This window comes from Pempheris klunzingeri, chromosome 14 (genome assembly GCF_042242105.1).
Source record: "Pempheris klunzingeri isolate RE-2024b chromosome 14, fPemKlu1.hap1, whole genome shotgun sequence".
NCBI lineage: Eukaryota > Metazoa > Chordata > Actinopteri > Acropomatiformes > Pempheridae > Pempheris > Pempheris klunzingeri.
In genome coordinates this window covers 2,819,200-2,846,806 of record NC_092025.1, presented here as the reverse complement: position 1 = coordinate 2,846,806, position 27,607 = coordinate 2,819,200, and the positions used below count along the sequence as shown (strand labels likewise).

The 27,607-nt window shown below is 41.5% G+C and overlaps 2 protein-coding genes across 2 annotated transcripts; both read left to right on the top strand.

Moving 5' to 3' along the window:
- Positions 1-202: 202 nt before the first annotated feature.
- On the top strand, positions 203-13,249 carry slc8a2a (solute carrier family 8 member 2a). Its single transcript, XM_070843285.1, has 13 exons — positions 203-289; positions 1,434-1,571; positions 2,004-2,231; positions 2,318-2,596; positions 3,658-4,092; positions 4,417-4,778; positions 6,503-6,606; positions 7,202-7,219; positions 10,363-10,475; positions 10,858-10,881; positions 11,680-11,779; positions 12,438-12,707; positions 12,873-13,249. Exons 1-13 carry the CDS (start codon positions 218-220, stop codon positions 13,247-13,249), a joined length of 2,520 nt encoding a protein of 839 aa, XP_070699386.1. The 5' UTR covers positions 203-217.
- Positions 13,250-16,285: 3,036 nt separating this feature from the next.
- Positions 16,286-26,455, top strand: hnrnpl (heterogeneous nuclear ribonucleoprotein L). The gene is made up of 14 exons (XM_070843351.1): positions 16,286-16,449; positions 16,906-17,024; positions 17,732-17,969; positions 18,406-18,491; positions 18,635-18,731; positions 18,837-18,909; positions 23,274-23,309; positions 23,575-23,643; positions 23,743-23,993; positions 24,438-24,559; positions 24,665-24,866; positions 24,947-25,004; positions 25,514-25,609; positions 25,729-26,455. The coding sequence occupies exons 1-14, from the start codon at positions 16,366-16,368 to the stop codon at positions 25,785-25,787; spliced, it is 1,590 nt and encodes a 529-aa protein (XP_070699452.1). The 5' UTR covers positions 16,286-16,365; the 3' UTR covers positions 25,788-26,455.
- Positions 26,456-27,607: the final 1,152 nt, after the last annotated feature.

The window sequence follows — 27,607 nt, the reverse complement described above, 5'->3', positions numbered from 1 at the left end:
CCTGGCTCACCCCTGCACCTCCTTCAGGCCCCAGGTTGTGGAACGAGCATCTGGCAACGAACAGCCTCAGTCTTCTGGTAACTCTACGGGGTCTGGCAAGCGTACGTGTACAGGCATTGTGGTGTGTAAACCCGGTATCCTTCTGCCAGTGTGGTTACCACTCAATCCTCCAGTGGGGGAGCAGGCAGGGAGGGCTGCCGTCTACTTCATCTGTCTCATGTACATATTTGTGGGTGTGTCAATCCTCGCAGACCGCTTCATGGCATCCATCGAAGTCATCACCTCTCAGGTATTAATCAACTTCGTATTTATAAGAAATGAAATGCAGCCATCTGAGTGCTTTTGGTCCCATTCTACTCTCTCAGACTGTGACTGGCACGAGAATCTGGGAAATTCAATTTGCCACTATCCCATAGAGGCCGCTGGTCAGCAAGTGTCATGCAGACATTAAGACATTTTTAGACAAATACCAAAGAAAACTGTATACTCCATATCTGATTTTACTGGAGTACACTGGGAATTGAATGTTGAAGTGGAATAATGTAAGATTGAAAGCACCATACGTTGTTTGAAGTACTTACTATAAATGCAAATCAAACTATACTAGTTTATTACATGGCATTGTTGAATACTAGATTCTGATTGGTCAATCACATCATTCTGCAGTCTGTTATTTCTGTACAGCAGAACGTTCCTTTTGCAAGGACCGGCTTGCTGTACATTATCCCTTACATAACAACCGCTGCAAGAGCATAGCAGCAAATTTCATTGACTCATAAAAGCTGTTTTATAAGTCATAGTTTCACATTATGGCTGTACCATAGTCCAGGTAATCCTAAATCAGTCTCCTGCTTGTGTTTGAAACACCTTAAGGCCTGTACATACTCCGCAAGAACAGAGAAATTTGTTCTCTCTCCCAGGGCTGCGAGAAAAAAATGATGTCATTCTTTTCTCGCAGCCCTGGTTTGGGAGTTCTTGCAGCTTGTTCTTGACACATCATCTGGGCAGAACTTTTTTCTTGTGCGGTGTCCGAGAACTATTGTGTGATTGGTCAGAAATGTGAAGTGGGCGTGGTTAATGCAGAAAAGCGGAAATGTTGTCATTCCCACACGTGACGTGTGCTGCAGTGGGAAGGCCCTATGAGGACTTCCCAGGAGTTCTGCACTTGAGTTTCTCGCGAAGTATGAAAAGTACTGGCCAGAACCAACTTTGTTCTTGTTCTCGCCACCTCGAGAAAACTAACTAATTTCTCTGTTCTTGCGGTGTATGTATAGACCTTTAGGGTTTTGGTCAGAGCCCTTATTCAGTTTTGCTTCTCTCTGCTCAAGCCTTGGAGAAAATGAGACGCTGATGATACTGTCCACAATTCATCCCTTACCCTCGGTGTCCTTTGTATATGAGTTCTTTGACATTTTCACAAACTGTCTTTGTAGGAGAAGGAGGTGACCATCACTAAACCCAACGGTGAAACAACAGTAACAACAGTGAGAGTCTGGAATGAGACCGTGTCCAACCTCACACTCATGGCCCTGGGTTCCTCGGCCCCCGAGATCCTGCTCTCTGTTATTGAGGTACACAATGCTTTTTTACATATACAACATATAACATATAACAAGTGTTATCTTTCAGTGTGAATGTGCTATTCACACACCTTCAGAAGAAAATAGAAATATGTATTGCTCAGAATGTCACAGAAATCTATGGCTTGTAGTTGGAAAGAAAGAATATTAATGTTAATTGTAAAGCATCATAACCACAAATGTGAACAAAACTTATTTCATAGATTTATTTCAGCCTATAGATGGATAATCTCTATCTTGGCTTTCTTTTTCTAGTTATCCATTCAGTTTAATATTTGAGAATTCCCACTGAAAACTCTTAGATTTTTGTTATTTTTGTTGTGACACAGGTCTTAAATTCAGTTCTGCTTAGCGTTAAAAAAAGGTCTAAAAGGATTTTGTTCTATATGACGTTTGTCTTTTTTGTCCCTTTAATGTTGACAGGTGTGCGGGCACAACTTTGATGCAGGGGAGCTCGGCCCAGGCACCATAGTGGGCAGTGCTGCCTTCAATATGTTTGTGATAATCGGTCTTTGTGTGTGTGTGATCCCTGAGGGAGAGTCTCGCAAGATCAAACACCTGCGAGTGTTTTTTATTACGGCTTTCTGGAGTATTTTTGCCTACATTTGGCTCTACCTCATATTGGCTGTCATCTCACCTGGGATTGTAGAGGTGTGTGTCCAAGGATTGTATATGAATGTATTTCTAATAAATCAAGTGTGTAAATCATGTAATCCTCGTGTTGCCTGTATTACCAGGTGTGGGAGGCCGCAGTGACGCTGCTTTATTTTCCGGTGTGTGTGATCTTGGCTTGGATCGCTGACCGTCGCCTACTCTTCTACAAATACATGCACAAGCGTTACCGTGCTGACAAGAGGCATGGCATTGTGGTGGAAATGGAGGGTGACCTTGAGCCCAAAGGCATTGATGTGATCATGGATGGAAAGTTATCAGACGGCAGTCCGTGCCCTGGAAACTCCTCCAGTGTGGCAGTCTCTGTGCAGACAGGAAATGAACTGGACCCGAACAAAGAGGAGGTCAGACAAGTGGCTCAGGGAGAAGTTTGAATGGTGTGAAATGACAGCATGTTTTTAAGTTAGGCATATAATATGTATCAAAGGGTAACTTCGATATTTTTAAACCTGGTCCCCAGTTTTACATATGTTGGGTTCGAATTAACAATTAGGTACAAAAACATGTCTGGCTTTTGTCAGACTGTTTTAACGGGTCGGTTTGGATCCAACACAATATTTGTGTAACACACAATAACACAAACAAACTAACATCGAGACAGCGGTAGACCAGCAACTCCTGTATTCTGTGTGGTAAAATTACTATTTTTGTCAGTGAGGTCTGATGGCTTTGAAAAGAGCAACATAACAGCTATTTCTGTTTGAATAAAAATGATCTTACACGTTTATCTCTGTAGGGACATTTTCAGTAATGTTCTGAACTTTTTCTCCCTCATTCAGAGCCCAAACACTTTAGAAATAGAGCCCGGTTTTATGAACGTCTAAGTTACCCTGTAAATTATTAGAACTCTTTAAATGATAAAATCAATGTTTTCTTATACTCAAATTTTGGTCCGTTTTACTTAAAAATGAAAGAATATTTGTGTGGTATTAAAAAGTGTAGGAGGAAAATCAAGAAGCTACTCACAGGGGAACGTGTTTGACCCTGTTAGTCCCACTGGTGGATCAAATGTTTTCCTAACTTTGAAGCTTAATGAGAAGTTAAGTGAAATATCAGGTTTCCTAGTACGATTCAATCACAGCAGGAGTCTGACTGGCAGGATGCTGGTCAGTCGGAGGTTGAGCGGTCAGAAATTCCAAGGTTTCCTTGAGAATGATCCCTGTGTTAGTCTGCAAATTTCACATCATAAAAGTCATTATACTTCATACATCATACTTTTGTCATTATAAAGTAAGTTGAGTCTTGTCACTGCCACCAAACCCTCTGCAGGACTCCCCTGCACACAGCCTGTGTAGAGTAGTGGAGTTGTTTGTGTTTTCAAGAGCATTTTCAATAGAACATTTGGCAAAACGTACATCTATAAATACTGTGTGCTACTTTACAGTCTGTTCCCCCTCCTGTATAGGTGGTCCGCATTCTGAAAGACCTGAAGGAGAAGCACCCAGACAAAGACATGGACCAGCTGATTGAGATGGCCAACTACTCTGCCCTGCTCCACCAGAAGAAGAGCCGTGCCTTCTACCGAATCCAGGCGACGCGCATGTTGATCGGTGCCGGCAACATATTAAGGAAACATGCTGCTGAGCACACACGTCGCTCAGCAGGGGAGGCAGCTGACATAGCCACCTGCTCACGTATTTGTTTTGAAAGTGCCCAGTACCAGTGCACAGAGAACTGTGGCTCTCTGAGCCTCAGCGTGATGCTTGAGGGGGGCACAGGTCAGAACACTTTTTACGTGGACTACTGTACAGAAAATGGCTCTGCCAATGCTGGGGCAGACTATGAATTCAGTGAGGGCACCCTGGTGTTTAAGCCTGGGGAGACCTGCAAAGAGATCAAGGTGAGCAAGGGCAAAAGGTTAGTTAATCTTAGTTAACATAAAGGAATTTGTCAATTAAAATTTTGTCACTAACAAAGTTCACTGCTGTTATATTTCTCTCCCTTTAAAATATAAACACGTCACGTTGCAAAGGTAGCTCAATGTGAAGTTCTCATCCTGTGCTGAGCTGCCCAGAATCCTTTAATTATTATAATAATATAATATAAATATATTATTTATTATATTAAATATAAATATAATATATTATACTCTGAAACGTTAGGGTCTGGCACTGTGAGTCTCAATATTAAAACTGTTGACCGTACAATATTCTGTGCACTCCAGGTGGGCATCTTGGATGATGACATCTTTGAGGAGGACGAGCATTTCTTTGTGCGTCTCCAGAAGCTGAGGTTAGAAGAAGGTGGAAATGAGGGGACAGGAACTCCACCTAAGGGTAAACTAGTGGAGCCGCAGGTTGCCACCATCACCATCTTGGACGATGACCATGCTGGCATCTTCACTTTTGGCCAGAGAGTGCTGCGGGTGAGTGAGAGCACAGGCACGCTGACTGTGACAGTGGTGAGGAACTCGGGCTCCAGGGGCACCGTCTCTGTGCCGTACCATACAGAGGATGGCAGCGCCAAGGCTGGGGTGGATTACGAGGAGACCAGAGGAGAGCTGGAATTCACTAATGAACAGACCAGGTAAGGCACAGTCAGCAACAAGAGGCAGTGACTGGGAAATAAGACAAGAAGCCACAGTCCTGTTGGCATAATTATCACAAACACATGAGACATTGACCAAGAAGAATGCTTTCATATTTATACGTCACCCATTAGTGCTTTAAGGAAAGGGGCTTGGTTGTCAGTCACCCACTCCAGTTGAAGGTAGAGGTCCTATTAGACAGAATTACCTGACGACTTGACACCCAAAGATAATCCCATCCCTGATCAGGTGTGGGAACCTCCAGTCACCCCATGTAAGCTGACAGATCCTTTTCCCATTAAATTTTCAGGTCATATAAGCTGTGTTTGCACATGGACTAATTGTACACTTAGTGAAAGACTCTGTTATGTAACATGGCCCATCAATAGATGCTGCACACTGTGCACAGTAAAGGATATGGCAATTTGTAGATCATAGTTAATGGAGAAGTGCGGGGCTGTGTAGGGGTTATTTAGTTTCACAACATATGTTCTTCGACTTTATTATTGGTGTGAATGCACATGTTCTACTGAAATACTTTAGCTCGCTTCTCCTCCCACACCGTTCAAGGTATCAACGTCATTCAAACTGCTAAATGTGCAGCTCAATCGGGAATCGAGTGCTATGACTTTTCTCATTCATAGCATTCATAGTTTTCATAATATTCAATATGAAATTTGTGCTCGTGGTGCGTTATGAGTCCATGGAGATGAATGGGGAGAATCGTCGGAATTTCCAATTGCGTTACATCAGTGACGTAATCGCTAGAGCGTGGAGGACCGGAGCGCGTCCCACGAGCCTCAGAGTGACGGGAGCACCGACCGAACGGCTCATTACCTGCCATGTTAAAATGACAGAGGAGGGAGGGAGAGAGGAAAACTTCTTTCACCTGCTAGCAAGCGCTCATTTCACAAGATAGAGGCCTTCGCTTACATCTACGTGTTCAGATGTCCACCTCTCTTATGTCCACCGGTCTGCGCTCTATGGCTGTGACTGCGTTCTCACGGTACAAACCTCTCCTCACAGCAGAGCAGCGTGAAAGGAGCAGGGCAACATTAGAAGACATTTAAACATGACAGCAGAGAGCACTCACACTGCAATTTCTCCAGAAATTGCAATTTCTAGTGGGCTATGACTTTTCACGTCCACGACATTCAAAACTTCCGAAATATTCAGCCTTTTCCCCAGAAATTTCCCCATAGGAATGAATGGGAAAAAATTCCAAAATGCACATTTTTTCAACCAACTTCAAGCCTTCACAGCTTCTTCATACGTTCAGCCACAAACTCCATTTAAACTTTAAAACATTCAACTGTTTGTTTTATGCTGTGGTTGTATATATGCTCTCCTTCCAAATTGTCCAAAGTATTGCACAAGCGTACTATACAGATATTGATTCACCAAGGTATTGTTGTTGTGTCTCAAGTCGATTAGTTCAGCTGTATTTCTTTTGGCACACTGACAAGCAAGAGCATGCTATGTTTAAACCTGAATTATTTAAATGTCCATTGTGATTAATTATTTAGGTCACATCAATTTGCGATGTGATTTAGATAGTGGAGCAAATGTTGTGGAGGTGAAGTGTATTTATGCACCTTATTGCTCATTGTATTGAATAATACTGAATTCTTTGTTATAGAAATAAAACTATGTGTATGTCTGTTCTTGTGTACGTGTGTGTGTGTGTGTGTGTGTGTGTGTGTGCATGCTTGGATATTTCTAGTCAGGTCTTAAAGGTGCGCATAATAAATGTGGAGGAGTATGAGAAGCAGGAAAACTTCTTCATTGTACTTGAGGACCCAAAATGGCTGAAGCGAGGACTCTCTGGTGAGTGTGTAAGCATTCTAAATGTCATCATTCATGTCTGAGTGTTTTCATTTCACATGATTGAAGTAATGTAGTATCAGTATGAAAGTCGAAAAAAGGTAGTTAACTCTAACATAAAATGGTACACTCCAAGTAGATGGCAGCAATATCCAAGATCAAATATCTAAACGATAACAACAGCATCACAGGCGCCTGAATGCTGAGCACCTGCGTCACAGCCAGTAACCCAAGATTACACACTGCCATTCACTGCTGTCTCTATTTCATTGAATTACAGGCGCTGCTGCCAATTATGAATTTAGTATCCTGTAGATGCCTCTCCCCAGTAACCTTAATGTGTCAAAACGATGGTGCAGGAATTGGACATGTGCTTATTTGTAGAGGCCAAAAGGATCAATTAGATTAGTTTGTGATGTACAGTGTTTTATTTCATTAGGTAATGAAATGAAGGCTAACAGCGAGGATGCACACCTGCTGAGCAAAGAGTTGTCTTTTCTGTGGCATTAGATTCACCCAAGCCACTCTGTTGTATTACGCCCTGGAAGTAGTGTTATTACTTTGTATTGAATCATTGTCTGTCTTACTATCTTCACAGCACTGCTGCTAAACCAGGGTAAGATAGTTTGGGTGTTAAAGGTGCAATGTGCAGCATTTGTGAAATTGCAAATCTGCCTAGGCCATAAATGAAACAGTTGAAAGTCCTAGTATTGCTTCCTTGAGGTCATTGGATCTTCTGGTCATTGCTTCCTGTAACAAAAAGGATCTTGCTGCATTGCATGGCATTGCGTGTGTGTTTGTTTAAAAGAGGATATCAGTGCTTAATTCGTTATTTACCAGAAATCATACATAAACATTACCAATATTAATATATGTCTATTGAGAACTCCTCCTGTTAAGTAGCACTTCCCTCATCTAACTGGTATCCTACTGCTTCAATATCCCTCCTGTTACATCTGATCCTTTATGGCAATTTTTTCCTGAATATTAATTTGCAGGCAGCGTTAGCTTTGTGCTATGATGGCCCTGAGAGCTCAACCATGCCACAACACAAATGCAAAAAATTACAAAGCAAATGCAAAAGTCATAATATGAATGCAAAATTCACAACAAAATGGAAGTAAGCAGATGTTGACAATGAAACGGGCAACTATTTTTGCAGGTCTACCATGTCCTGCACATGTGGAAGAGGAAAGGTCAGCAGGTTTTGATTACTGTTGCTGTGTGATTATCACAAATGAGCTATGATCTGTCTTTTTTTATATTTTCATATTCATATACTCTACCATCTAATGTTAGGCTTTTAGGAAGCTAACTAGGCAGTAAGGGTAGGTTCATGTCTCAGTTAGATGAATGAAACCGGTGCACACGAGAGGATATTCAAATCTTAACTGATTTTAAAAAAGGATGGGAAACCACAGACATAATGACAGATTTAGCTGATGACTTGCGATCTCACAGAAAGTTGCGTGCCCATGTTTGAGGACCCATGGTCGGCCATCATTCGGAGGGAGATCAGTGAGCCCAGTGTCCATACTCGAGCACCGGGGGCTTGCTGCCATTCAGCCGAAGGTTTGAGAGGCTTGTAATTATTGCTGTTTTTTCACACTACAGGATTTCATGTGTACTGTATGTTTGATATTTAGGATTTGCTACTTGTGTATATAGACAGCGACAGTGCTGTAGTGTGAAAACCCACTTCTAAATCCCCTCTGATGTGCATTTGTTACATTGACAAACTAACTGGTGATAATCATACAGGTTATGGTGACAACGCATTGTTTTGAGCACTTTACAGCGTAGCCTGATACTGCTCTCTATTCACATTCCATCAGCCCTTGTGTTACAGTTGCTATGGCAACAAGTGACAACTGATGTTAGCACCATGCACCGTGGGTGCTCAAACATGGGTATGTGGCCAACCAGTCTCAAGGTGGATGGCGGGACAAGAGTTTCTGTTTCTGATTTTGTCTCATCTTTGATTGAGTTTCTGTGAAATTCCAAGTCCACAGGTAAATCTGTCGTTCTGTCTGTGCTCTCCCACGCTTTCAAAAGCAATTAAGATTTGAAAATCCCCTACTGAGCACCAATGATAGACTGTAGAGTAGATGAATATGAAAGTATAAGGCAATGAACAACATTGCTCTTTTGTGATCATTGCAGACAGTAATCATAGCTGGCTAATAAACAGGCATGAACTTTCCTCCCCCATGTGTGCAGGAAATAGTCCACCTCCAGTAATATTCAGACATTTCATTGCAAACACTTCACTTCCAGTGTGTTGTAACTTTTACATTCGTGTTTTCCATTGTTGCAGTGGTTGAGCTCTCAGGGCCTGCTCAGTCCTTTGCTCTGAGGTATAGGCAGGTAGGACTATGGTTGGGGTTTGACTCAGCCAGGGATACTCAACTGAGGACAGAAAAAGTCATCCTGGCCACCCCAACATTCTGTTTTAATAGGGAGTGCATACAATGATGGAAGCAGGATTCTCTCTAAATGCTACACACAGCACCTTTAACGATGGTTTACTTTAAAAGTGTTCAGTGTGGAATGTTTTTTTTTTATCTTCATACTTTAGGTTTGGGCTTTTGTTCTGGGGTGTGTGTGTGTGTGTGTTTTGTTAATGACATGATTATACCTTAGCTTACCATATTACATATACCGTCTCATTCAGTGTTTTTCTTTATTTTTGTTATTTTCTACATTGTAGATTGATATTGACGACATCAAAACTATGAAGGAACAAATATGGAATTATGTAGTAAACAAAAAGATGTTAAACAAACCAGAATATGTTTTATATTTTAGATTCTTCAAAGTAGCCACCTTTTGCGTTGATGACAGCTTGTCACACTCTTGGCGTTCTCTAAATCAGCTTCATGAGGTCGTCACCTGGATGGTTTTCCAACGGTCATGTGACGCAGCACTCCATCCCTCCTTGTTGGTCAGATAGTCCTTACAGAGCCTGGAGGTGTGTTTGGGCTCGTTGTCCTGTAGAAAAACTGATGATGGTTCCACTTAAAGCAAACAGATGGGATGGCGTGTCGCTGCAGAAAGCTTGAATTTTGAATAAATCACTAACTGTCACCAGCGAAGCGGCCAACACACATGCACCATCACACCTCCTCCTCCATGCTTCATGGGGGGAACCACACTTGTAGAAACCATCTGCTCACCTTTTCTGCGTCTCAGAAAGACACAAATGTGGGCTTATCAGACCAAAGCACAGATAACTCTTGGTCTTTCTTTCCTCATGAGAGCCAGTTTCATCAGTGTTTGATAGATTTCACAACTGCACTTGAGGATCCATTCAATCCTCCATCTTGAAATGTTCCGGACTGACTGACCTCCATGTCTTAAAGTAATGATGAACTGTGGTTTCTCTTTACTTAGTCAAGTGGTTCTTACCATAATATGGATTAGTACAGTAGTCGAATAGGGCTGTTCACCGTATAGAACTGTGTACCAACCCTACGTCTGCACTACACAACTGATGGTCTCAAACACGTTAAGCATGTTATATCATATTAATTCCACAAATTGACTCTTGACTTGACACACTTGTTACTTTGAAGAATCTAAAATATGAAACTAATTTTTGGTTTGTTTAACACTTTTTTGTTTACAACATAATTTTATAGGTGTTCCTTCATAGTTTTGATGTCTTCAATATTAATCTACAATGTAGAAAATAGAGAAAGAGAGAGAGAGAGAGAGAGAGAGAGAAAGAGAATAATTAATGTCTTTGCTCCCTGACAGGCAACCCCACTCCTGAGGAGGAAGAAGCCCGTAGGATCTCTGAAATGGGCAAACCCATTCTCGGAGAGCACAGCAGGCTAGAAGTCGTCATAGAGGAGTCGTGTGAGTTTAAGGTGTGTGAGCTGCTGATAAAGGCATCACATCTGCAGGAAAACAACTGTGTAATCTGAGAAAGAGATCACTGATCACAACTGTGTGAGGAAATATGAACCAGAGTTTTTTTATTATCATCATTCATTTTTGAAAGGAAAATTTGAGTCTTTGTGAAATACACTACTGTCTGTATGAGGCAGGATCAACGGTAGTTTGTCTAAATTGACATTTGGGTGGCCACAAGTTATTTACAACTTATTATGTGTAAAATCTTTAAAAGCTTTGATAAATATAGGGTTTGAGTTGTTGCAGACACAAAATCTGTGTTGCAAGCATGGAAAAAGTCAGTTTAACTATATGTGTTGTAGTTCATTAACCACTTTGCACCCTCTTACACACCAGGCTCCTAATGGAGTACTAGACCAGGTATGGTTTCTGCTAGCATGCTGTGTGTTTATGGGACTGATGGGACTTTTCTCATTAACCTCTCATGATACTCTTCTGATTCCAAAAGTGTTTTATATTCATAGCTACCCTTTCTCCATCCTCAACTTTTCTCGCACATTACATGCATTTGGATTTGAGATGCACTGAGACAATGTGTTTGTATCCATGTGTGCTGTGTGTGAAAGGTGTCTTTGGTTCTGTGGGTATAATGTTCATATGAACCACATTCATACTTGTCATATCTGCTGTGGATATCCCACTGGGTTTAGTCTGAATTAAATAGCCTATGAAACTATGAGCTTTTGAGATTCTTTTTTGTGACCAACTTCTTTATTTGATTTTCCCATTTAACTTGGTGAGGTCACAGGAATGTAACACAATAGAGACTGAATGCCCTCAAGTATCATAGACTTCGTAAATTATTATCTGCAGCAGCAGTAACAGTTTTATGGAAGAGGAAAACAAATATCAAAGAAAAGCCTCTACCCCCCTACCCATTCCCCAGTACCCCACAGCCATACCTAGGGGCTGCAGAAAAGAAAGAATAAATATGTTTTTAAAGAACAGGCAAAAATGATTTGTCATTGCCGCATTATGTACAAGCAGATTCACAATATATATGACATAGCAGTTATCAACCCCTGCAATAGATTCAATATAGAACAGGAATGAATTTAGCTGCTTTTTTGACAATTTGAAAGAAACATTTCTGTGTATATTACTATGAGCCATTACCGGCACTACCTCATTGCTGACCTATGTACTGTGTTGTAACAGAACACAGTGGACAAACTCCTGAAGGACACAAATCTGGCTTTAGTGATTGGCACTCACTCATGGAGAGAGCAGTTCATCGAGGCAGTCACAGTCAGTGCAGGTCAGTGGCTATTATACGTCTTCGTTAACTACCCAGCTTTCATTGGTCATCTGCAGTGGTTTTGTTCTCTCTCTTAAACTTTTTTGTTTTTGTTCATGTGTATTATGTTTCACATTACTCATTTTAAGGTTTAAGTACTGATCCTTTGGCCTCATCGACTGCTGGACTCTTTATTAGATTGTTTGTTCGCTTACACTTGTTTATTTCAGTGAACTTTGTAAAGCACTGTGAGACACTCTGTTGTGATATTGGGCTATACAAATCAATTGAATTGAATTGAATTGAATTGAATTGAATTGAAATTAAGGGGTATAGACATGGTTGAGTTAATGTATATAATTCAATGATACAGCTGCTTAGGGTTGGTTCTTCTGTAAAGTAAGCTGGCCAGGGGCAACGTGTGGTTCATTGGCATGTGGTTGATATGAAGCTACAGCTAGGAACCTATTAGCTTAGCTTAGTTTAGCTTAGTTTAGTTTAGCAACTGGAAACATGGAATCAGCTAACACTGGCCAACAGGAACAAAGTCTGCCCACCACTTTTTTGTTTACGGCCTAACCTGACCTAACCTAAGCTTGTTCCTGATGTGTGTGACTGCATCATTTGTGGATGATCACCTGTCTTTTGGATTTATCTTCACTGTGTCGTCTTTAAACAGGTGATGGAGATGAGGAGGGACAGGAGCAGCGAGCGCCGAACTGCTGCGACTATTTCATGCACATATTGTGCATTTTCTGGAAGATTGTGTTTGCTTGCATCCCACCCACCGAGTACTGGAATGGCTGGGCGTGCTTCATAGTGTCAATCTCTGCCATTGGTTTCTTAACAGCCATTATCGGAGACCTTGCATCCCATTTTGGCTGCACCGTTGGCCTGAGAGACACTGTCACTGCAGTGGTCTTTGTAGCATTGGGGACTTCACTTCCTGGTAAGTGCATCTTCTAATGAGTCTCAGTTTTTAGCGGTATACAGTAAATCCACGACTGGGGGGCACACAGTAATCCCAATTACGACCAATTTATTCCATAATTTATCCATTGTGTTGGATTAAGTTATTGAACTATTTATGTCCTGACTTGCTTCTTGTTTCCAGATACCTTTGCCAGTAAAGTGGCTGCCACTCAGGACCCATATGCAGATGCATGTGTGGGAAATGTGACAGGAAGCAACGCGGTTAATGTGTTTTTGGGCATTGGGGTGGCCTGGTCTGTGGCTGCTGTATATTGGGAAGTCAAAGGTAAGGTCTTCCGTGTGGATCCCGGCTCGCTGGCCTTCTCAGTCACACTCTTCACCATTTTTGCCTTCTTCAGTATGGGAGTGTTGATGCTGCGTCGCAGGCCGTCCATAGGCGGCGAACTGGGAGGCCCGAGGATCCCCAAAGTCCTCACTTGCCTGCTTTTGTTTGGTCTCTGGTTCCTCTACGTCCTCTTCTCCAGCTTGGAGGCCTATTGCCATATACAAGGCTTCTGAGAGAGCACAGCTAGGGGGAGTAATGACTGCACAATAACAAACACACATCATCAGGACATTCACCTGTACCGTACTGTTACAGTAACTACCACTGAGGAGACATATCATCACTTGACAACTGCTGCCATGGTTCGTAAAAAATGTATACACACTCCAGACTCGCACAAGAAAAGTTGCTTTTACACAGTTGAGCAATGTACGTGATGGCAAGCTGCTGTAATATATGAACATAGTGGTTGAGGCACACCACTCTGCTTTGTGTTGTAGCAGTTGAGTCTATTATTTTTGTACATCAGGACACCTCAGAGTGTTTCTTCCTGCTCATATCGTGGCCACTTGTAACAGGCAAATGTAAAAGCTGTGTTCAAACTGTCATCCATTTTTAAAGGTTCATTTGTTGTTAGTACGCAGTAATCCATACTTCTGCTTTACAGGTTAACTGGTGATGTAGTGAAAGTACTGTTGCTATGGTTACCTCTAGTTTTTGTGCACAGATTTCGAACAATACTTAATCTGTTGCCTGGAAATGTTTGAGTCGTCTGGGTGTATAATTTTGAATGGAGCCAATCAGAAGCAAGTGTTTTGGCTGGGGTATAAAAACTGAGCGCTGTTTGGGAGAGAAGCTGCTGCTGTATAATATCTCTCACTGATACATTGTGTTTCTCTGTTATGTGACTCGAGGTGTTGTTTAGTGTAATGTAACGCACCTACTGAATTTGATCTCACTGTAAGTATTGATGATAGTAGTGATCACAAATGCACTGCATGGGCCCATTATTGAAATGTATATTAAACAAAGGATGGATCTCTAATAAGATGTGGAAAGAAAAGAAAACAGGTACCTATCTGCCATTAAGTGTGACTGTTTGAAAGTGATGGTTCACCCCTGATGTCTCATCTGTTTATTTATCAATGGTGTAATATATTGTATTTGTAACTTAATGCATTTGATCTGATATGACCAAAAATATATTGTAATTTATTAAGTTGTCATAATTGTATTGAAATTGTAACTGAGTGCGTCTCCACTGGATTAATCACCCACACTGGTTCTTTGAGTATTGTATTATTTGCTCATTGGTGCACAAAAAGACAGATTGTCTGTGAAGTCATATCGAGACGTTTGTGAGAGAATTTGACATGCCACTGACTACTTTTGTTCAGATTTGGGGCACACTGACTTAAATACATGTTATGTGCTTTAATTTTATGTTTCATGTGAAATACAAGTTTTATTTTAGGGTTGTGTGCTCAAATGTGGATATCAGCATTCTTAAAAGGATACAAAAATAAGGTACATTCAGATTGCAAAAGCTGAAAAACGTGCGACTAAAAACAGACCTGAGATACAACCTGCCATGCAGATAAAACCACTACCTTAGAAGCCAGTCATTTGAGCAGGATGAGATAGATAGAAATACTTTATTGATCCCAGAGGAGAAATTCTGGTGCTACAGCAGCAAAAGAGCAAAAGCGAGTAAAAGTGACCACCACCATGAATACAACAATAAATAAGCAGATAAATTGATAAAAAGATTAAAACCAAAGTTTTGCGAGTTAAATTAAATTAAATAAAAACTATAGTGCACGTTAAAGAACAGAAATACATATTTGTTAAATAGCAGAGGGTGCTGAGAGCTCTCTGCCAGCCAGAGCTGACTTGTTAAAAAGTATTATGGCAGTTGGCAGAAAAGATTTTCTGTATCTGTCCTTGTGACAGCAGAGATGGTGACTGTATCCAGCACTGTTGAGGTCTAAGAGCACTAAAACGGGAGGAGTCCTAACTCTGAAGAGAGCTGCCTCCAAAGCCAGTGATTATTCTCAGAGGTCACACATTGTTAAGCACCCGACTAGTTTATGTAAAATATCATCATTTCTTATGCGTGACAGGTGTTTTATAGGCATTATTCAAAGATTGTAGTCCATGGTTTAACCATGGCTTTAACCCTGGGCTCTTCCCAAATTGCTTAAATTCCATCCATGTTTCCCTCACTCCCATCTTCTCCTCGCGTTTAATCCCTCTCACGCATGGAGAGACGTGAGGAAACAAATGAGACGTCCTTCCTTCTGAATATCTGGTTATGGCAGCTGTAACAGCTGTAGAGACTGAATGCAGCTGTAGAGACTGAATATTATTTATTCCTTATCTGCGTCTGTAATGATGATGATCCGATTATTTAACAGACCAGAATAACATTTTGGTGTCTTTTCAATACTGCTAAATGGCTACTTATTAGGCAAAAAGTTCCAGGGAAAAATGAATTGATGAGGAATGATCAGCTTCACGTGACTGAATAGAAATGATTAATGTGGAAAATAAAACAAGTCATTCTAAAAAAGAAAGCAGCTTGTCGCTCTTTTCTTGTTTTAAACTACATGGAGAATCAGAAAACAAATAAAACAGACAAGGTGGCAGCGATGCACTCGAGTTTAATCTGGTATGTCCTCACTCCGGTGAGAAACTCCAGTGATGGATCAGTCCGATCAGTCGCAGCGTCTAATCAGGGGGCGGTAAAAGACTTCTGTGAAAGATGCTCTCGATAGCATCCCTCACGGCGTTTCAGATTCCTTCTCTCTCCTTGATCTTCTGCTCCTCAGAGCAGGAATAAGAGTTTGGGGTTCAAGATGGTGGAACAGAACGACTTCCGGTTCAAGCGGGGAGCGAGAAAATATCAAATACTAGACCTCTACCTCCTCCCCGGAAGAGACAGTAATATTAATGATTGACAGGATACAGTGGCCAATAGCAATGTCCGTAGTTCGTGACGCTTGCTGCTGCATTCACTGTCATGGTAAATTTGAGAACTATGATCTAAACAAGTACAGTGGTTGTCAGGTCGTTATTTCAGAAGAACAGTCAAAGTGAATTCTTCATTAAAAACATACACAAAGATGACAACACTCGACAATATTCGAATAAAACTTTTATTATTAATAATTAACTTTTAGGAATAACAAAAGATTCCAACAGGGCTTAATCAAGACGCATTTATAGCCTAAAACACCAAACTATAGACAATAGAAAACAATGTCGTTGCTTTCAGCTGTACACACAGAGCCCATTTTTCCCACATCCCTTGAGCGCAGCAGAAACCCGGCACAGGGGACAGGACAACATGGCTGCTGCTGCGGGCCGATACTACGGAGAAGGCGGCAGAGCAACGAAAAGACAGAAAACTGAGGACGGAGGAATGACAACGGTGAGGGTTTCCTTCTCGCCATGGTAGTAGGTATTTCAGTTTGGTCAAATGTGCTAGGTGTTGCTTTTCCAAGAGGGGAGAAGCTAACTCAGTTGGCTAACCGAAGCAAACCAGTTCATGTTTAAGCGAGTTTGGTCAGGTTGAGCTAGAACCGGTCACGGTTTGTCTTATTAATAAAAGATAGCTACTTTGCGACACAGAGCTGCCTTTTGTCTACTGATAGAAAACACGTTTGAACTTACCTCAAGCTGTCCAAATTAACTTCAGTGAATGGCTTCCAGGCCAGCGTAGCTAACGGTCATATGAACATGAACGTTACTGACGCAATAACAGTGATTTTATGAGGAGGCTGACTGACGTGGGCTATGTACCCGTTTCTACCGGTCTGCTCTCCGCCTCTTTCCCTCAGGAGTGCCAGTATTTTATGGCCTTACACGTGTTATTGTGTGTTTACAGGAAAGCTACGATGACCCTCATAAACCGCTGCCCTCGCCGGTTGTGCACATCAGGGGCCTGGTGGACGGTATCATGGAGGCTGACCTGGTGGAGGCCCTGCAGGAGTTTGGGGCCATCAGGTAATACCAGAGCATTTTAAGACCCTGTACTATATTTTAAAGTGGTCGCAGTGTTTCTGCAGTGATGCGAGTCTCACACTGCAGGTTTCATGGGTGCTGATGTTTGAACATTCATATTAATAACCTCATAATAGGACTCGCAGACAACACAGCACACTGTTATCTTCTCAGGCTGTGGTGGATATGGCTATGTTAGAAAATAGTTGCAGGTTTATCACGCTCAGCGGAGAAAGGGCGCTGTTGGAGTCCAGCCTTTACTGCTTGTTTGCTTTTGGTTGGTTCTCCACTTCCTTTGGAAACTATCTTGGGCTCTGGCCTGTCGATGTGTGTAGCACACACACAGCTATCTGAGCTTGTCTGCGGGAAACTACTGCCTATTGTTTCATACAGGGATGTTGGTGAGTGCAGTGAACAGACTGTGTGCCCAAGAAACCCTGTATGATGAAGTAAAGGTTTGTTGAGCTACACATTCGATCATTACTTCTAGTAAGCTTTCATATCACTGGGAATTCCTTGTTTCTCTGTTGATACGAAAAATATCTTGTGATGCTAGTTTAGATTGAGCTACTTAAAAGCAAAGTCAGTGTAACTACAGGTTTAACAAGTTGCAAAGGATTTTGAACATTTTTGTGACTCATGTTTTTATTAATGAAACATCTTCCAGTAATCCATTCCTATAAGTTTCTTCTTGCCGTCTCTGTTTACAGTTATGTGGTTATGATGCCCAAGAAGCGCCAGGCCCTGGTGGAGTATGAGGACATGAATGGCTCCTGCAATGCTGTTACATATGCAGCAGAGAACCAGGTTTACATTGCAGGCCACCCCGCCTTCATCAACTACTCCACCAGCCAAAAAATCTCCCGACCAGGAGACTCTGATGACACCCGGAGTGTCAACAACGTGCTGCTGCTCACAATCATAAACCCCATCTATCCTATCACCACGGTAATGGGATTATGAAAATGAACCTTGTGTGCTGTGACAGTATCACGTCATAATGTATGTACTAGTTTGTTGAACTTGATACAATACCCATATGATAAGACTGCATCAGTCAGTAGATCACTGTACATTAAACCCTTAACTGTAAGGACTATTGACTCTAAACAAATACTGAAGCATACAGACCCATCCCACTGTATTAGCGTGGTTTTAGGATGCAAATAATGCCTAATTTAATTTCATTATTCTTCATAATGTATACCTTTCACACCTACTTTAAATTTTCCTTCCGCTTTGATGCCACTGAAATCTGTCAGTGTAAATTTGTAACAATCAGAAAGGCAATTTGTGTTTGCTCATGTGTGATAATTTAAAGGTGAAATGTGTGCTGTTGTTTAAAGTGTGCTTAATATGTAAACATGTCTGTGTACCTATGCAGGATGTGCTCTACACCATTTGTAACAACTGTGGTCCTGTACAGAGGATCGTCATCTTCAGAAAGAATGGCGTTCAGGCAATGGTGGAATATCCTTTTCAATCATTGCTTATTTTATTAGCTTTGTTTCTTTAAATTTTGGACCGACTTTAACTGTACAATGTGTTGATATTTTATGATATTCTCAGAAATCTTTATATAATCAGACGTCACCTTAACTCATTGTTTCCACATTTGACTCTGTCCAAAGTGCCCAGAGGGCCAAAGCTTCTCTCAATGGGGCAGATATCTATTCTGGCTGCTGCACGTTAAAAATTGAGTATGCCAAGGTAAGTTTGTGGCAATGTCTAAGCAACGTTGCACCCGTTGAAGTAACGGCAGTGGTTAGTGAAAGGATGCTAGTTTTGATTTTTGTAATGCAATCTTATTCACAGCCAGCACGCCTTAATGTCTTCAAGAACGACCAGGACACGTGGGACTATACCAACCCCAACCTCAGCGGCCAAGGTAACATGCAGCCCCCAACCCTTCCTCCACCCTTTTTTCTTCCTCTTTCCTCTCATGCCACTGTATGGGATGGTCAGGGATCTCTGCCTCCGGGGGTATTGCCTTTGATCACAGATTTTTTTTTCTACCAATTATGCTGCTCAAGTCAGTGTTCAGAGGCACTATTCCTGTGATGCCTTCACAGTCTTCATGCATTTTCTCGTCACACAGCCGGCTCAAAGTAAGGGCATGAGGAGCAACCTCATGGGCAGCCAACCTCAATTACAGGCTCATGCATGTGAAAAGCCCAACGCACCCGTCACACAAGCACATGGAGGTGCACCATTCTTCACATAGGTTCACATCCCCTACAGAGCATGTCACAGCTGCACAACCTCACATCCCCTCCTACTCTAATCCAGTAAACACTACAGAGACAATCACACCTGCTAGCATCTTTCAAACATAGTGGAGATTTTATCATAGCTTAAATCAGACAATGCACTAGCCAGTTGAGTTGACTTGTTGTGACCACTAGGCACACCTCTGGTTAAAGGTCCCGTGAAACCACTGCTGACTTAAAGCTCTCCCAGGCTTTGCTGTATCATACAAGTGTCTCTGCATGAGGGTAGGACTAAATGATGACAGGGCCTGGGTTTGAGGGCAGGTGGAGCATTGGCAGCAGACTTAACACTATCAGTGACACACTGTTGGGTGTTAGCGTTATGGTCAGCAGAGACAGTAGCTGCTGATGTTGGACGGCATCTCAGTCTGTGATAACATTGTTATTGTGTAGATGATTTTACACATGATGAGTTGTATAAAGAATGGCAGTTAACAATAGGCAACGGGTGGGATTTTAGCATAATAATAGGTTAAATGTTTTGGCATGCTTTGCATGTAATCACTGATGGTGGCCCAACAGATCTGGGACACAAGAACATTCTGCATTTCATGGGACCTTTAATACAAGACATATATTACACATTTTATCGTGTCATCTACATTTTTATTTGTAGGTTCAACAATTTTGTATTGTTTTGATACTCACTGATATGAGATAATGTGAACCGAAGTTTTTAAGGATAGAGATCACGTAATTTGTTTTTGAATATGTGTTCTGTTTAAACAAGTCAGTGTATCTGTGTGGAGGATTTTTTTCTTCTTTTGCCAAACACTGTAAAATTATGTAGTTGTTTTTCTTGTACACAACCAGGACCACAACATGTACATTTCAGCTTTCATACAGGTGTTTGACATCTCTCTTGATATTCTAAGGTTTGTGCTGCCTTATGAACCAGAGGTACTCCTTGTGTCCTCACTGTGTAAACTCATACAGGCTTACCTCAACCTCTAAGCAGACACAGCGACTTCTACAGCTACAGTATAACAGCACCCACAGCCACAACTAATGTAAATGTGCTCTGTGGCATACATCGGACACAGTGGGGCAAAAAATACCGGAACACAACCTCAACTCAGTACTTCCTTATTCCAAGTCCATCATCACCCCAATCTCCACCACCTGACATGGGAGTCCATTTTATTTTTGGTGGTGGACACTCCACCATTTCAGTTTTGAGGGACAGAAATACTCCAAGGCCACGCGAACAGACACCTCGTATACCCATCACAGACTGATGTTGATAGATTGATAAGCATCCACCACCACCTCTTTACCAGTACAGCACATCTCATCTGCAGAGCCCTGAGGAGCCACCACTTTTGACACAACACATTGATGGTGAGGGTGGGAGTCAGGTGTGTGGTCGTTGCGGCCACGCCTCCTAGCCCTTGGGATGTGCCTGCCATAACACAGCCACAGGGAGCAACAGAGGAGTTTTCAGACACACTCAGCCCGACCAGGGAACAGATGACACCACATACTGGGGCAGTAAACAAAAAAGAGGCCATTCTCTTTCACAGATGCTAATACCGCTCGTCTCTACCTCCCTGTGCCGAACACAACATGACAACACAACGAGCTGAATATCCACGGCAACACACAGCTGAGCCGCCATGACCGCACATCATCATGCAAATATTCCAGATGACTTTATTGTCAAGCACTAGATGTCTTTTCATTTTGCAAGTGGCCGACAACTATTACACCAAATAAGCAAGCATCACGTGAGCGTCCATTTTTACATGAGAAGAAATATCCACAGGGGGGCCAATGAAGACACAAGCATCAACACCTATCAAGCATACAAGCACAGAGGCAAACAGATTAAAATCCTTTCCTAAAGCTTTCTGCATTTATGGACTCTGGTGTTCTGTTTTTTCCCTGTACCTTCCTCCCCATTCCCCTCCTCCTCTCTGTGCTGTTCTTGTGTTGTTTCTGCGTTGTTTCATTTTCCCTTTTTTGCACTGGCCCATAGTGATGCCTTTAACGCCTCCCGTGTGATGCAGGTTTGGCTCAGTGTGTCTGTGGACAGACAGCCCACTCTCAAACGGTGCAAATGTCCTGCTTTGTGGTCAGAGCACGGTAAGCTGGAAATGAGCCTCGAATAGCAACTTTCAAAACAAACCGGCAGCAAGTCAAAACCAAGCATGGATGTGTGGATGTACTTTTCTCTCTGGTGGTGGGGATGCAAGGAAGGAAAGAAGGAAGAAAAGACTGAAGAGGGAGAATGAGTTGAGGCTGGAGTCAAGAGGTTGGCGGGTAGCATCCTTGCTGAAGACTGCCCCCTACCTGCCCACTGTGTCCCATGCTCCATGTGTGGTGCTGTAAGTACTTGAAAGAAATGAATGAATAATCTGACTTGATGGTAAAAAGTTGAGTTATTGTGAACCTAAAACAACATGACTGTTGTTGTCATAAATTGCTGAACTGTCATATTAATACTACAACATGATACAGGCCTGTAGTGACACCAGCAAACAACAGCAATGTAATCACCAAACCAAGGCCCTTAGTATCCAAGGGAAAGAGTGGGGCCAGTCAGTAGGTCAAAACATCTTGACTTTGGTTTGGATTTGGTTTAAGTGCTGGTTGTTTTCATTTGCTTTTATTACTGTTCTGATGTTGCTGTCACACGTGGTGGTGACACATTATAAAGACACCACCAGGAGCTTTTGTTTGCTGAAGTAAGGATAGAGAGAGTTTTATTTTATCACTTTGTGTTGAACATGTCAGACTCTGTTATATTCAGATTGAATGTATAATATAGAATGGGTTGTGGAAGTGGTGATGTAAGTCATCATTTGGTGACTAGACCCAGTGATCTCCCCTTGTACCTCCCATTGACGTGTCTCTCTAGTGGCACATCCAGTGAGCTGTCTACACAGGGTTCCAGTGCTCATATCACTGTGTGTACCTGCAGTGTCTCTTCATATCATAAATATTGTGCAGACCAATATTTTGGTTACTGTTAAGCTTCTATTTGGATAGTAAATCTATTTCATGTAACAGATGTGAAACACATGTGATGTGACAAAGCTAACTGTAACCAAAATAACAATTCTGTTTCACTTAACTGACACGAAATAAGATGATACTAAGAAAATGACAGGCCACCGTAGCCCTTTAAGATACTTAAACTGCTGGAGTGTAGCAGTACGGTAGTGTGGATCTGTCCACAATACTGCGTTGCTCAATGATGTGGCTGTTTTGATAAAGATAGGGCTACATCTTCTAAAAGTGAGACTTTGGAAAATGCACCATAAGAATTTAGGGACTCATATTTATGTCTGTCGATGGACAGCTGACTTTTCATAAACATTAAGTTATCATGAGGTGATGAACATCCTCACTGTCTTTAAGTATGATCGAAAACATATCTATGCTCTCCATACTGCCGATTATAGTCTCCAAGAAAGTGTGTACACAGTGTTCAGGACCAGAATCAAATATTCATTCAACAATAACTCAATTTTAAATGAGAACATTGAAGGCTGTCTTCATAGTTGTTTTCTATGACTACATTGTTGATGTGCTGAACTATCAAACAGGTGGCCGTTACTGCAGAGTTCCCTGTGGGTTTTGTTGAACTGAACTTGTGGGAGAGCCTTTTAACATAAAGACGGACCATTATGGAAAATGTTAATACTTACTTTTTGTTGATGAATTTAATCCAGTCTACAATTTGGGTGTAATTCGTCCACAATATAATCTATTCCAAATGATTGATGTCAGCTCACTTCTGATGTTCTACCTATGTCTTATCCTGATTTGTAATAACTGTGTAGTTCATAGTTTTCAATAAAACATGTTTAGACTGCAGGTGGTGCTCGTAGCTCGGATGCACATTTTACTCTCTGATCTTCAACTTGAATGTTTCTGTTCCATGTAATTGCCTAGGATGTAAAGAAATGTTTCAGTGTAGCCAAATTTACTTAAATGTTAATTTGGATTTGACGTGTGTATATGTGTACCTGCACAGATGCTGATGGCGAAGGCAATTGGAACAATTCACAAGGTGTGTGTGTTTGTACTAGGATGGCTGATGTAGGAGGTTTAAAAAGCTATTTTTCAAAATCACTGTTAAAAAATCTCCATTATGTCACGTGTTAGATTAGAAAACAGAGCCTGCATACTTGTGGTTAACACTTAGGATGTCAGACCCCTCTGTTGCATGTCAGTCACAACCTTGTCCCGTAGCACATTGTAGCCCATTTAAGGAACCTGTTGGATACCTCTAGCAAGGACGCTGTTTGATAAGCCACTCGTATTTTACCATCCAGATCCCAACGCCAATCCAAACAAACGCCAGAGGCAGCCTGCTCTTCTGGGAGACCACCCGCCTGATTATGGTAAATTTCTAATAAAGAAGTTGGTGTGACATTTAGAAGAATGGGTCACATTGACATACTGTATCTGTACCTCACGTTTTTTTTACCTCTCTAATTAAGGTGGCCCTCAAGGAAGCTTTCACAGCTACAATGAAGATAGCTACGGTCCCCCTCCTCCACACCGCATGGGGCCAAGTATGGGCGGCCGTGGTCGCAGTAGCCAGCGCTATGGCCCTGGATACGGACCACCGCCTCCTGAGTACGGCCCTCACGCTGACTCCCCAGTGCTCATGGTTTACGGTTTGGAGCCCTCAAAAATCAACGCGGACAAGGTCTTCAATATCTTCTGCCTCTACGGCAACGTGGAGAGGGTGAGGGAGATGGCGCAAACCAAACACTGTCGGACCTTTAGTTATTACACACCACACCCCCTTTGCCTTTCAAAAAGCTACATTTTGAAGCTGGTTCACATTCACCAAATGGTTCCTGTAGAGCTGCAATGATCATTTGATTAGTTGATCTGCAAGAAATTCATTGGTAACTATTTTGATGATAAATGAAATCACTTTTCAAGTGAAGTAATTAAATTGAGTATCTTCAGGTTTTAGTCTTAGTCAAAACAAAGCAGGCTAATTGAAGATATCACCTCTGAAAAATTGTGAATGCTATTTTGTTCAGTATTTTTCAGCCTTTTATAACCTAAATGATAAAGTTATCTAGAAGCTAATAAACAGATTTATGGATAATTGTGAGTTTTAAGTTCTAGTTTCACCCTCCTGTTAGTGTGAGTCAGACAGATGGTTTTCTTCCCTCAGATTAAGTTCATGAAGAGTAAGCCTGGAGCAGCGATGGTGGAGATGGGAGACTGTTACTCTGTGGACAGGGCCATCACTCACCTCAACAACAACTTTCTGTTCGGACAGAAACTCAACGTTTGGTAAGAGCATCCGTCCACTCCAAACAAACCATTACCAAGCAGTAGATGCAAAGTGCAGAGCTAGATGTACAGACTGTAAGACCCCCAGCCCTCTGTCCTCCGCAGTGTGTCCAAGCAGCAGGCTATTGTGCCCGGCCAGTGCTACCAGTTAGAGGACAACTCCAGCAGCTTCAAAGATTTCCATGGTTCCCGCAACAACCGCTTCACCTCCCCAGAGCAAGCGGCCAAGAACAGAATCCAGCATCCGAGCAACGTCCTGCATTTCTTTAACGCACAGCCTGACATCTCTGTAGAGATTTTCAACCAGGTAAGAAAAGTGTTTGAAGTGTGCATTTCCCACAAACCACCGTCTTCAAATAGTCACTGACACTGCTCCTTTCCTTCCAGGTCTGCGACGAACTGGGAATTAAGAGTGCTGCAAGTGTGAAACTTTTCACCAGAAAGAGTGAGTAATGTGGTTTACAGAATGACCAGTAATATAAACTGCTCTTGTTTTCCTGATAATAACATTAATCATTTTGGGTTCTAGAAAAAGCGAAGTAAGAATACAAACAGCAAACCATTTCCACACACTCAGAGTAGAAATGAGTAAAGGTGTAGGGAAAATTGTCAGGCCAGGAGACATTTCTCATGTGTACAAAACTGCAGTTTTGAACGGAGGATAATGATATATATATTTGATCAGATTAGATATTTGTTATTGTGCTATGAAGTGGAGACCAAATCAGTGTTAGAAAAAGGGTTATTGAGTTGTATTTGCTTTAGTTAAATTGCAGTCCATACACCCTAGCTGGTGGTGAAGATCACTATTCTGGCTCTTCTGTGGTTGTAACGAGGCCTCTTCAGTTATATTTCTGAGTGATCTTGAAACCTACACAGGGTTCATTGCATAAATACTGAGATGAGCATTATGTGTGACAGTTATCTAACCAGTCATCTTATGTGGCACCAAAGGTGAGCGAAGTTCATCAGGCCTCCTGGAGTGGGAATCCATCAATGACGCCATGGAAGCTCTAGCTCTGATGAACCATTACCAGATGAAAAACCCTAGTGAGCTCTCCTCTTCATTACATTAACACACCAACATGGCTTTATGAGTTACTGTACTTTTAATGTCTTTTACCTTGTCTTTAAAACATGTTTTTTTTTGTATTTGTTTTCTCTCACAGGTGGGCCTTACCCTTACACACTGAAGCTGTGTTTCTCAACCACACATCATGCCAACTAAAAAGTCCCCCCTCAAACCATTTGTAACATTTTGTGTCTTTGCATAGAATATACTGTAGTTCTGTTGTCACGTCCCATTAAAACATTCAATCAGTACTGACAGAAACTAGGATTGATGTGCATTAGAATATGTTACTTAAACTATGGTTTTGTATGATTTCTTTTACTTTTACCATACATTTCAATCAGTTGTTGATTTTGTATGTTCACAACACTAGATTTGAATTAACCCCCCCCACCCTAATCTGAAGTAACACATCAATGTTCTTGTCAGCCTTTGGTTTTTAAATCAAGTGAACAGTAAACATAATGTGACTACTAATGTAACCAGGGTTCACATCTACAGAGATGGTGTGTATGTTATCTCTTATCATTACTTATTAACTCTTGGCAGGGAGACATCAAGGCCCACTCATGGGGAAATAAATAATGCACTGATTTGCAAGTTGTTACAAAAAGAGAAGCAGCTGTAGTTTTGTGGATGAAGAAGTCACTCTGACATCCCTGTACTGAAGTGGTTAGACTGCCTTTCCTGGACTACAGACCACGATGGCTATGAAGATGCACGGACAGAAGACCTGAAGGAGATTGTTATATCGAAGAGTGTTTAGTCATCAAGATTTCAGTGTCAGGTTGTCACTTTTCTAGTAAACAATACTGTAAATATTACTTTGGCTGGAATTACTGTACCAGAACCAGTATCACTTCCCCCAGCTTGGTTCAAACAGAAGACACATCTACACACAGGTTGTGATGCATAATCTGTATTTGCATGTACTCAGACCTACACTGCATTATTTTTAGTATCATGGGTTGTACTCACAAGTGCTAAATTAAAACCGTTTTAAAAAAAATGCAGAATATCACTAATTGACCTTTTTACTAAGATATTCTTCTTATTCAATATTCATCTTACTATGTATCTTTATTATTAAGTATGAGTTAATCACAGCACATCAAAAACACATCAGCTGGGGTTAAGTACTGTTTTCCCCTGATGACCACACACTACTACATTATTTGGATTCTTTATTGGTAACATTAGTCGTAACATTACAAAAAAAAGTACTTTTCTAAAGATGAGTTGTATGATGCTTGACGCAGTTTGCTCAAGAGCACGGAGGATCATTCTTTCATCTTGATACTAGTAGTTTGATAAAGATTTCTCAATTCAAGCTCCCAGATTTTTTCCCTGAGTTTTCAGCTGCACTTTGTGGCCTTCATCAGCTGATGGAAGTGGCTCAGTTTGTCATCTGTGACATCTGCATTACAAGTAGAGTTTAATTAGTGAACTAGAGTCAAGTGTTTCATTTGACAGGTGTTTGGTTATTGTGTATTCAGTTTTCAGGCCCTACATGTTCAACGTCTGAACACAATTTCTCAAATTAAACTCTTATTCTCTCCACTTTATTCTGGACATATCTGTGAACATGGTTCTTTTTTTGGGGGGGGCATCTCCTCCTGAAAATGAGGTAAATGGTCCTAACACCAGACAGAACTACTAAATCACTTTGAGCAGTGGAGTCTCACATTAGCAGGATCCTGTCGTTCAGCATAAACTGAACTTTCCTGAAACCACATAGATGCTGTTACAGCATCTGTTTCCTTCTTCCTACTCGAATGAGCAATTCAGGTCTGGTATGTTTGTACTTGGTTTTCAGTACACAGTATCAGTAATGTGATTATCCATATATTCCTGTTTGCTAAAAAAGAAAACCACAATAAGCAAAATACAAAAGATGGCGGATAAGAGTCGCACTTTGAACTGTTTTGACAGAACATAAATACAAACGTGTATTTTATGACCAGGAAAATGTTTTT

What these genes read in the sequence shown, in the direction of transcription:
- slc8a2a (XM_070843285.1), top strand. Translation starts at nt 218, where the DNA reads ATGTACATATTTGTGGGTGTGTCAATCCTCGCAGACCGCTTCATGGCA. An exon ending in TTCACTAATGAACAGACCAG is followed by an intron (nt 4,779 to 6,502) that starts GTAAGGCACAGT and finishes GGATATTTCTAG; the next exon opens with TCAGGTCTTAAAGGTGCGCA. An exon ending in ATTGGGGACTTCACTTCCTG is followed by an intron (nt 12,708 to 12,872) that starts GTAAGTGCATCT and finishes TCTTGTTTCCAG; the next exon opens with ATACCTTTGCCAGTAAAGTG.
- hnrnpl (XM_070843351.1), top strand. Translation starts at nt 16,366, where the DNA reads ATGGCTGCTGCTGCGGGCCGATACTACGGAGAAGGCGGCAGAGCAACG. An exon ending in GGCGTTCAGGCAATGGTGGA is followed by an intron (nt 18,492 to 18,634) that starts ATATCCTTTTCA and finishes CATTGTTTCCAC; the next exon opens with ATTTGACTCTGTCCAAAGTG. An exon ending in GAAACTTTTCACCAGAAAGA is followed by an intron (nt 25,005 to 25,513) that starts GTGAGTAATGTG and finishes GTGGCACCAAAG; the next exon opens with GTGAGCGAAGTTCATCAGGC.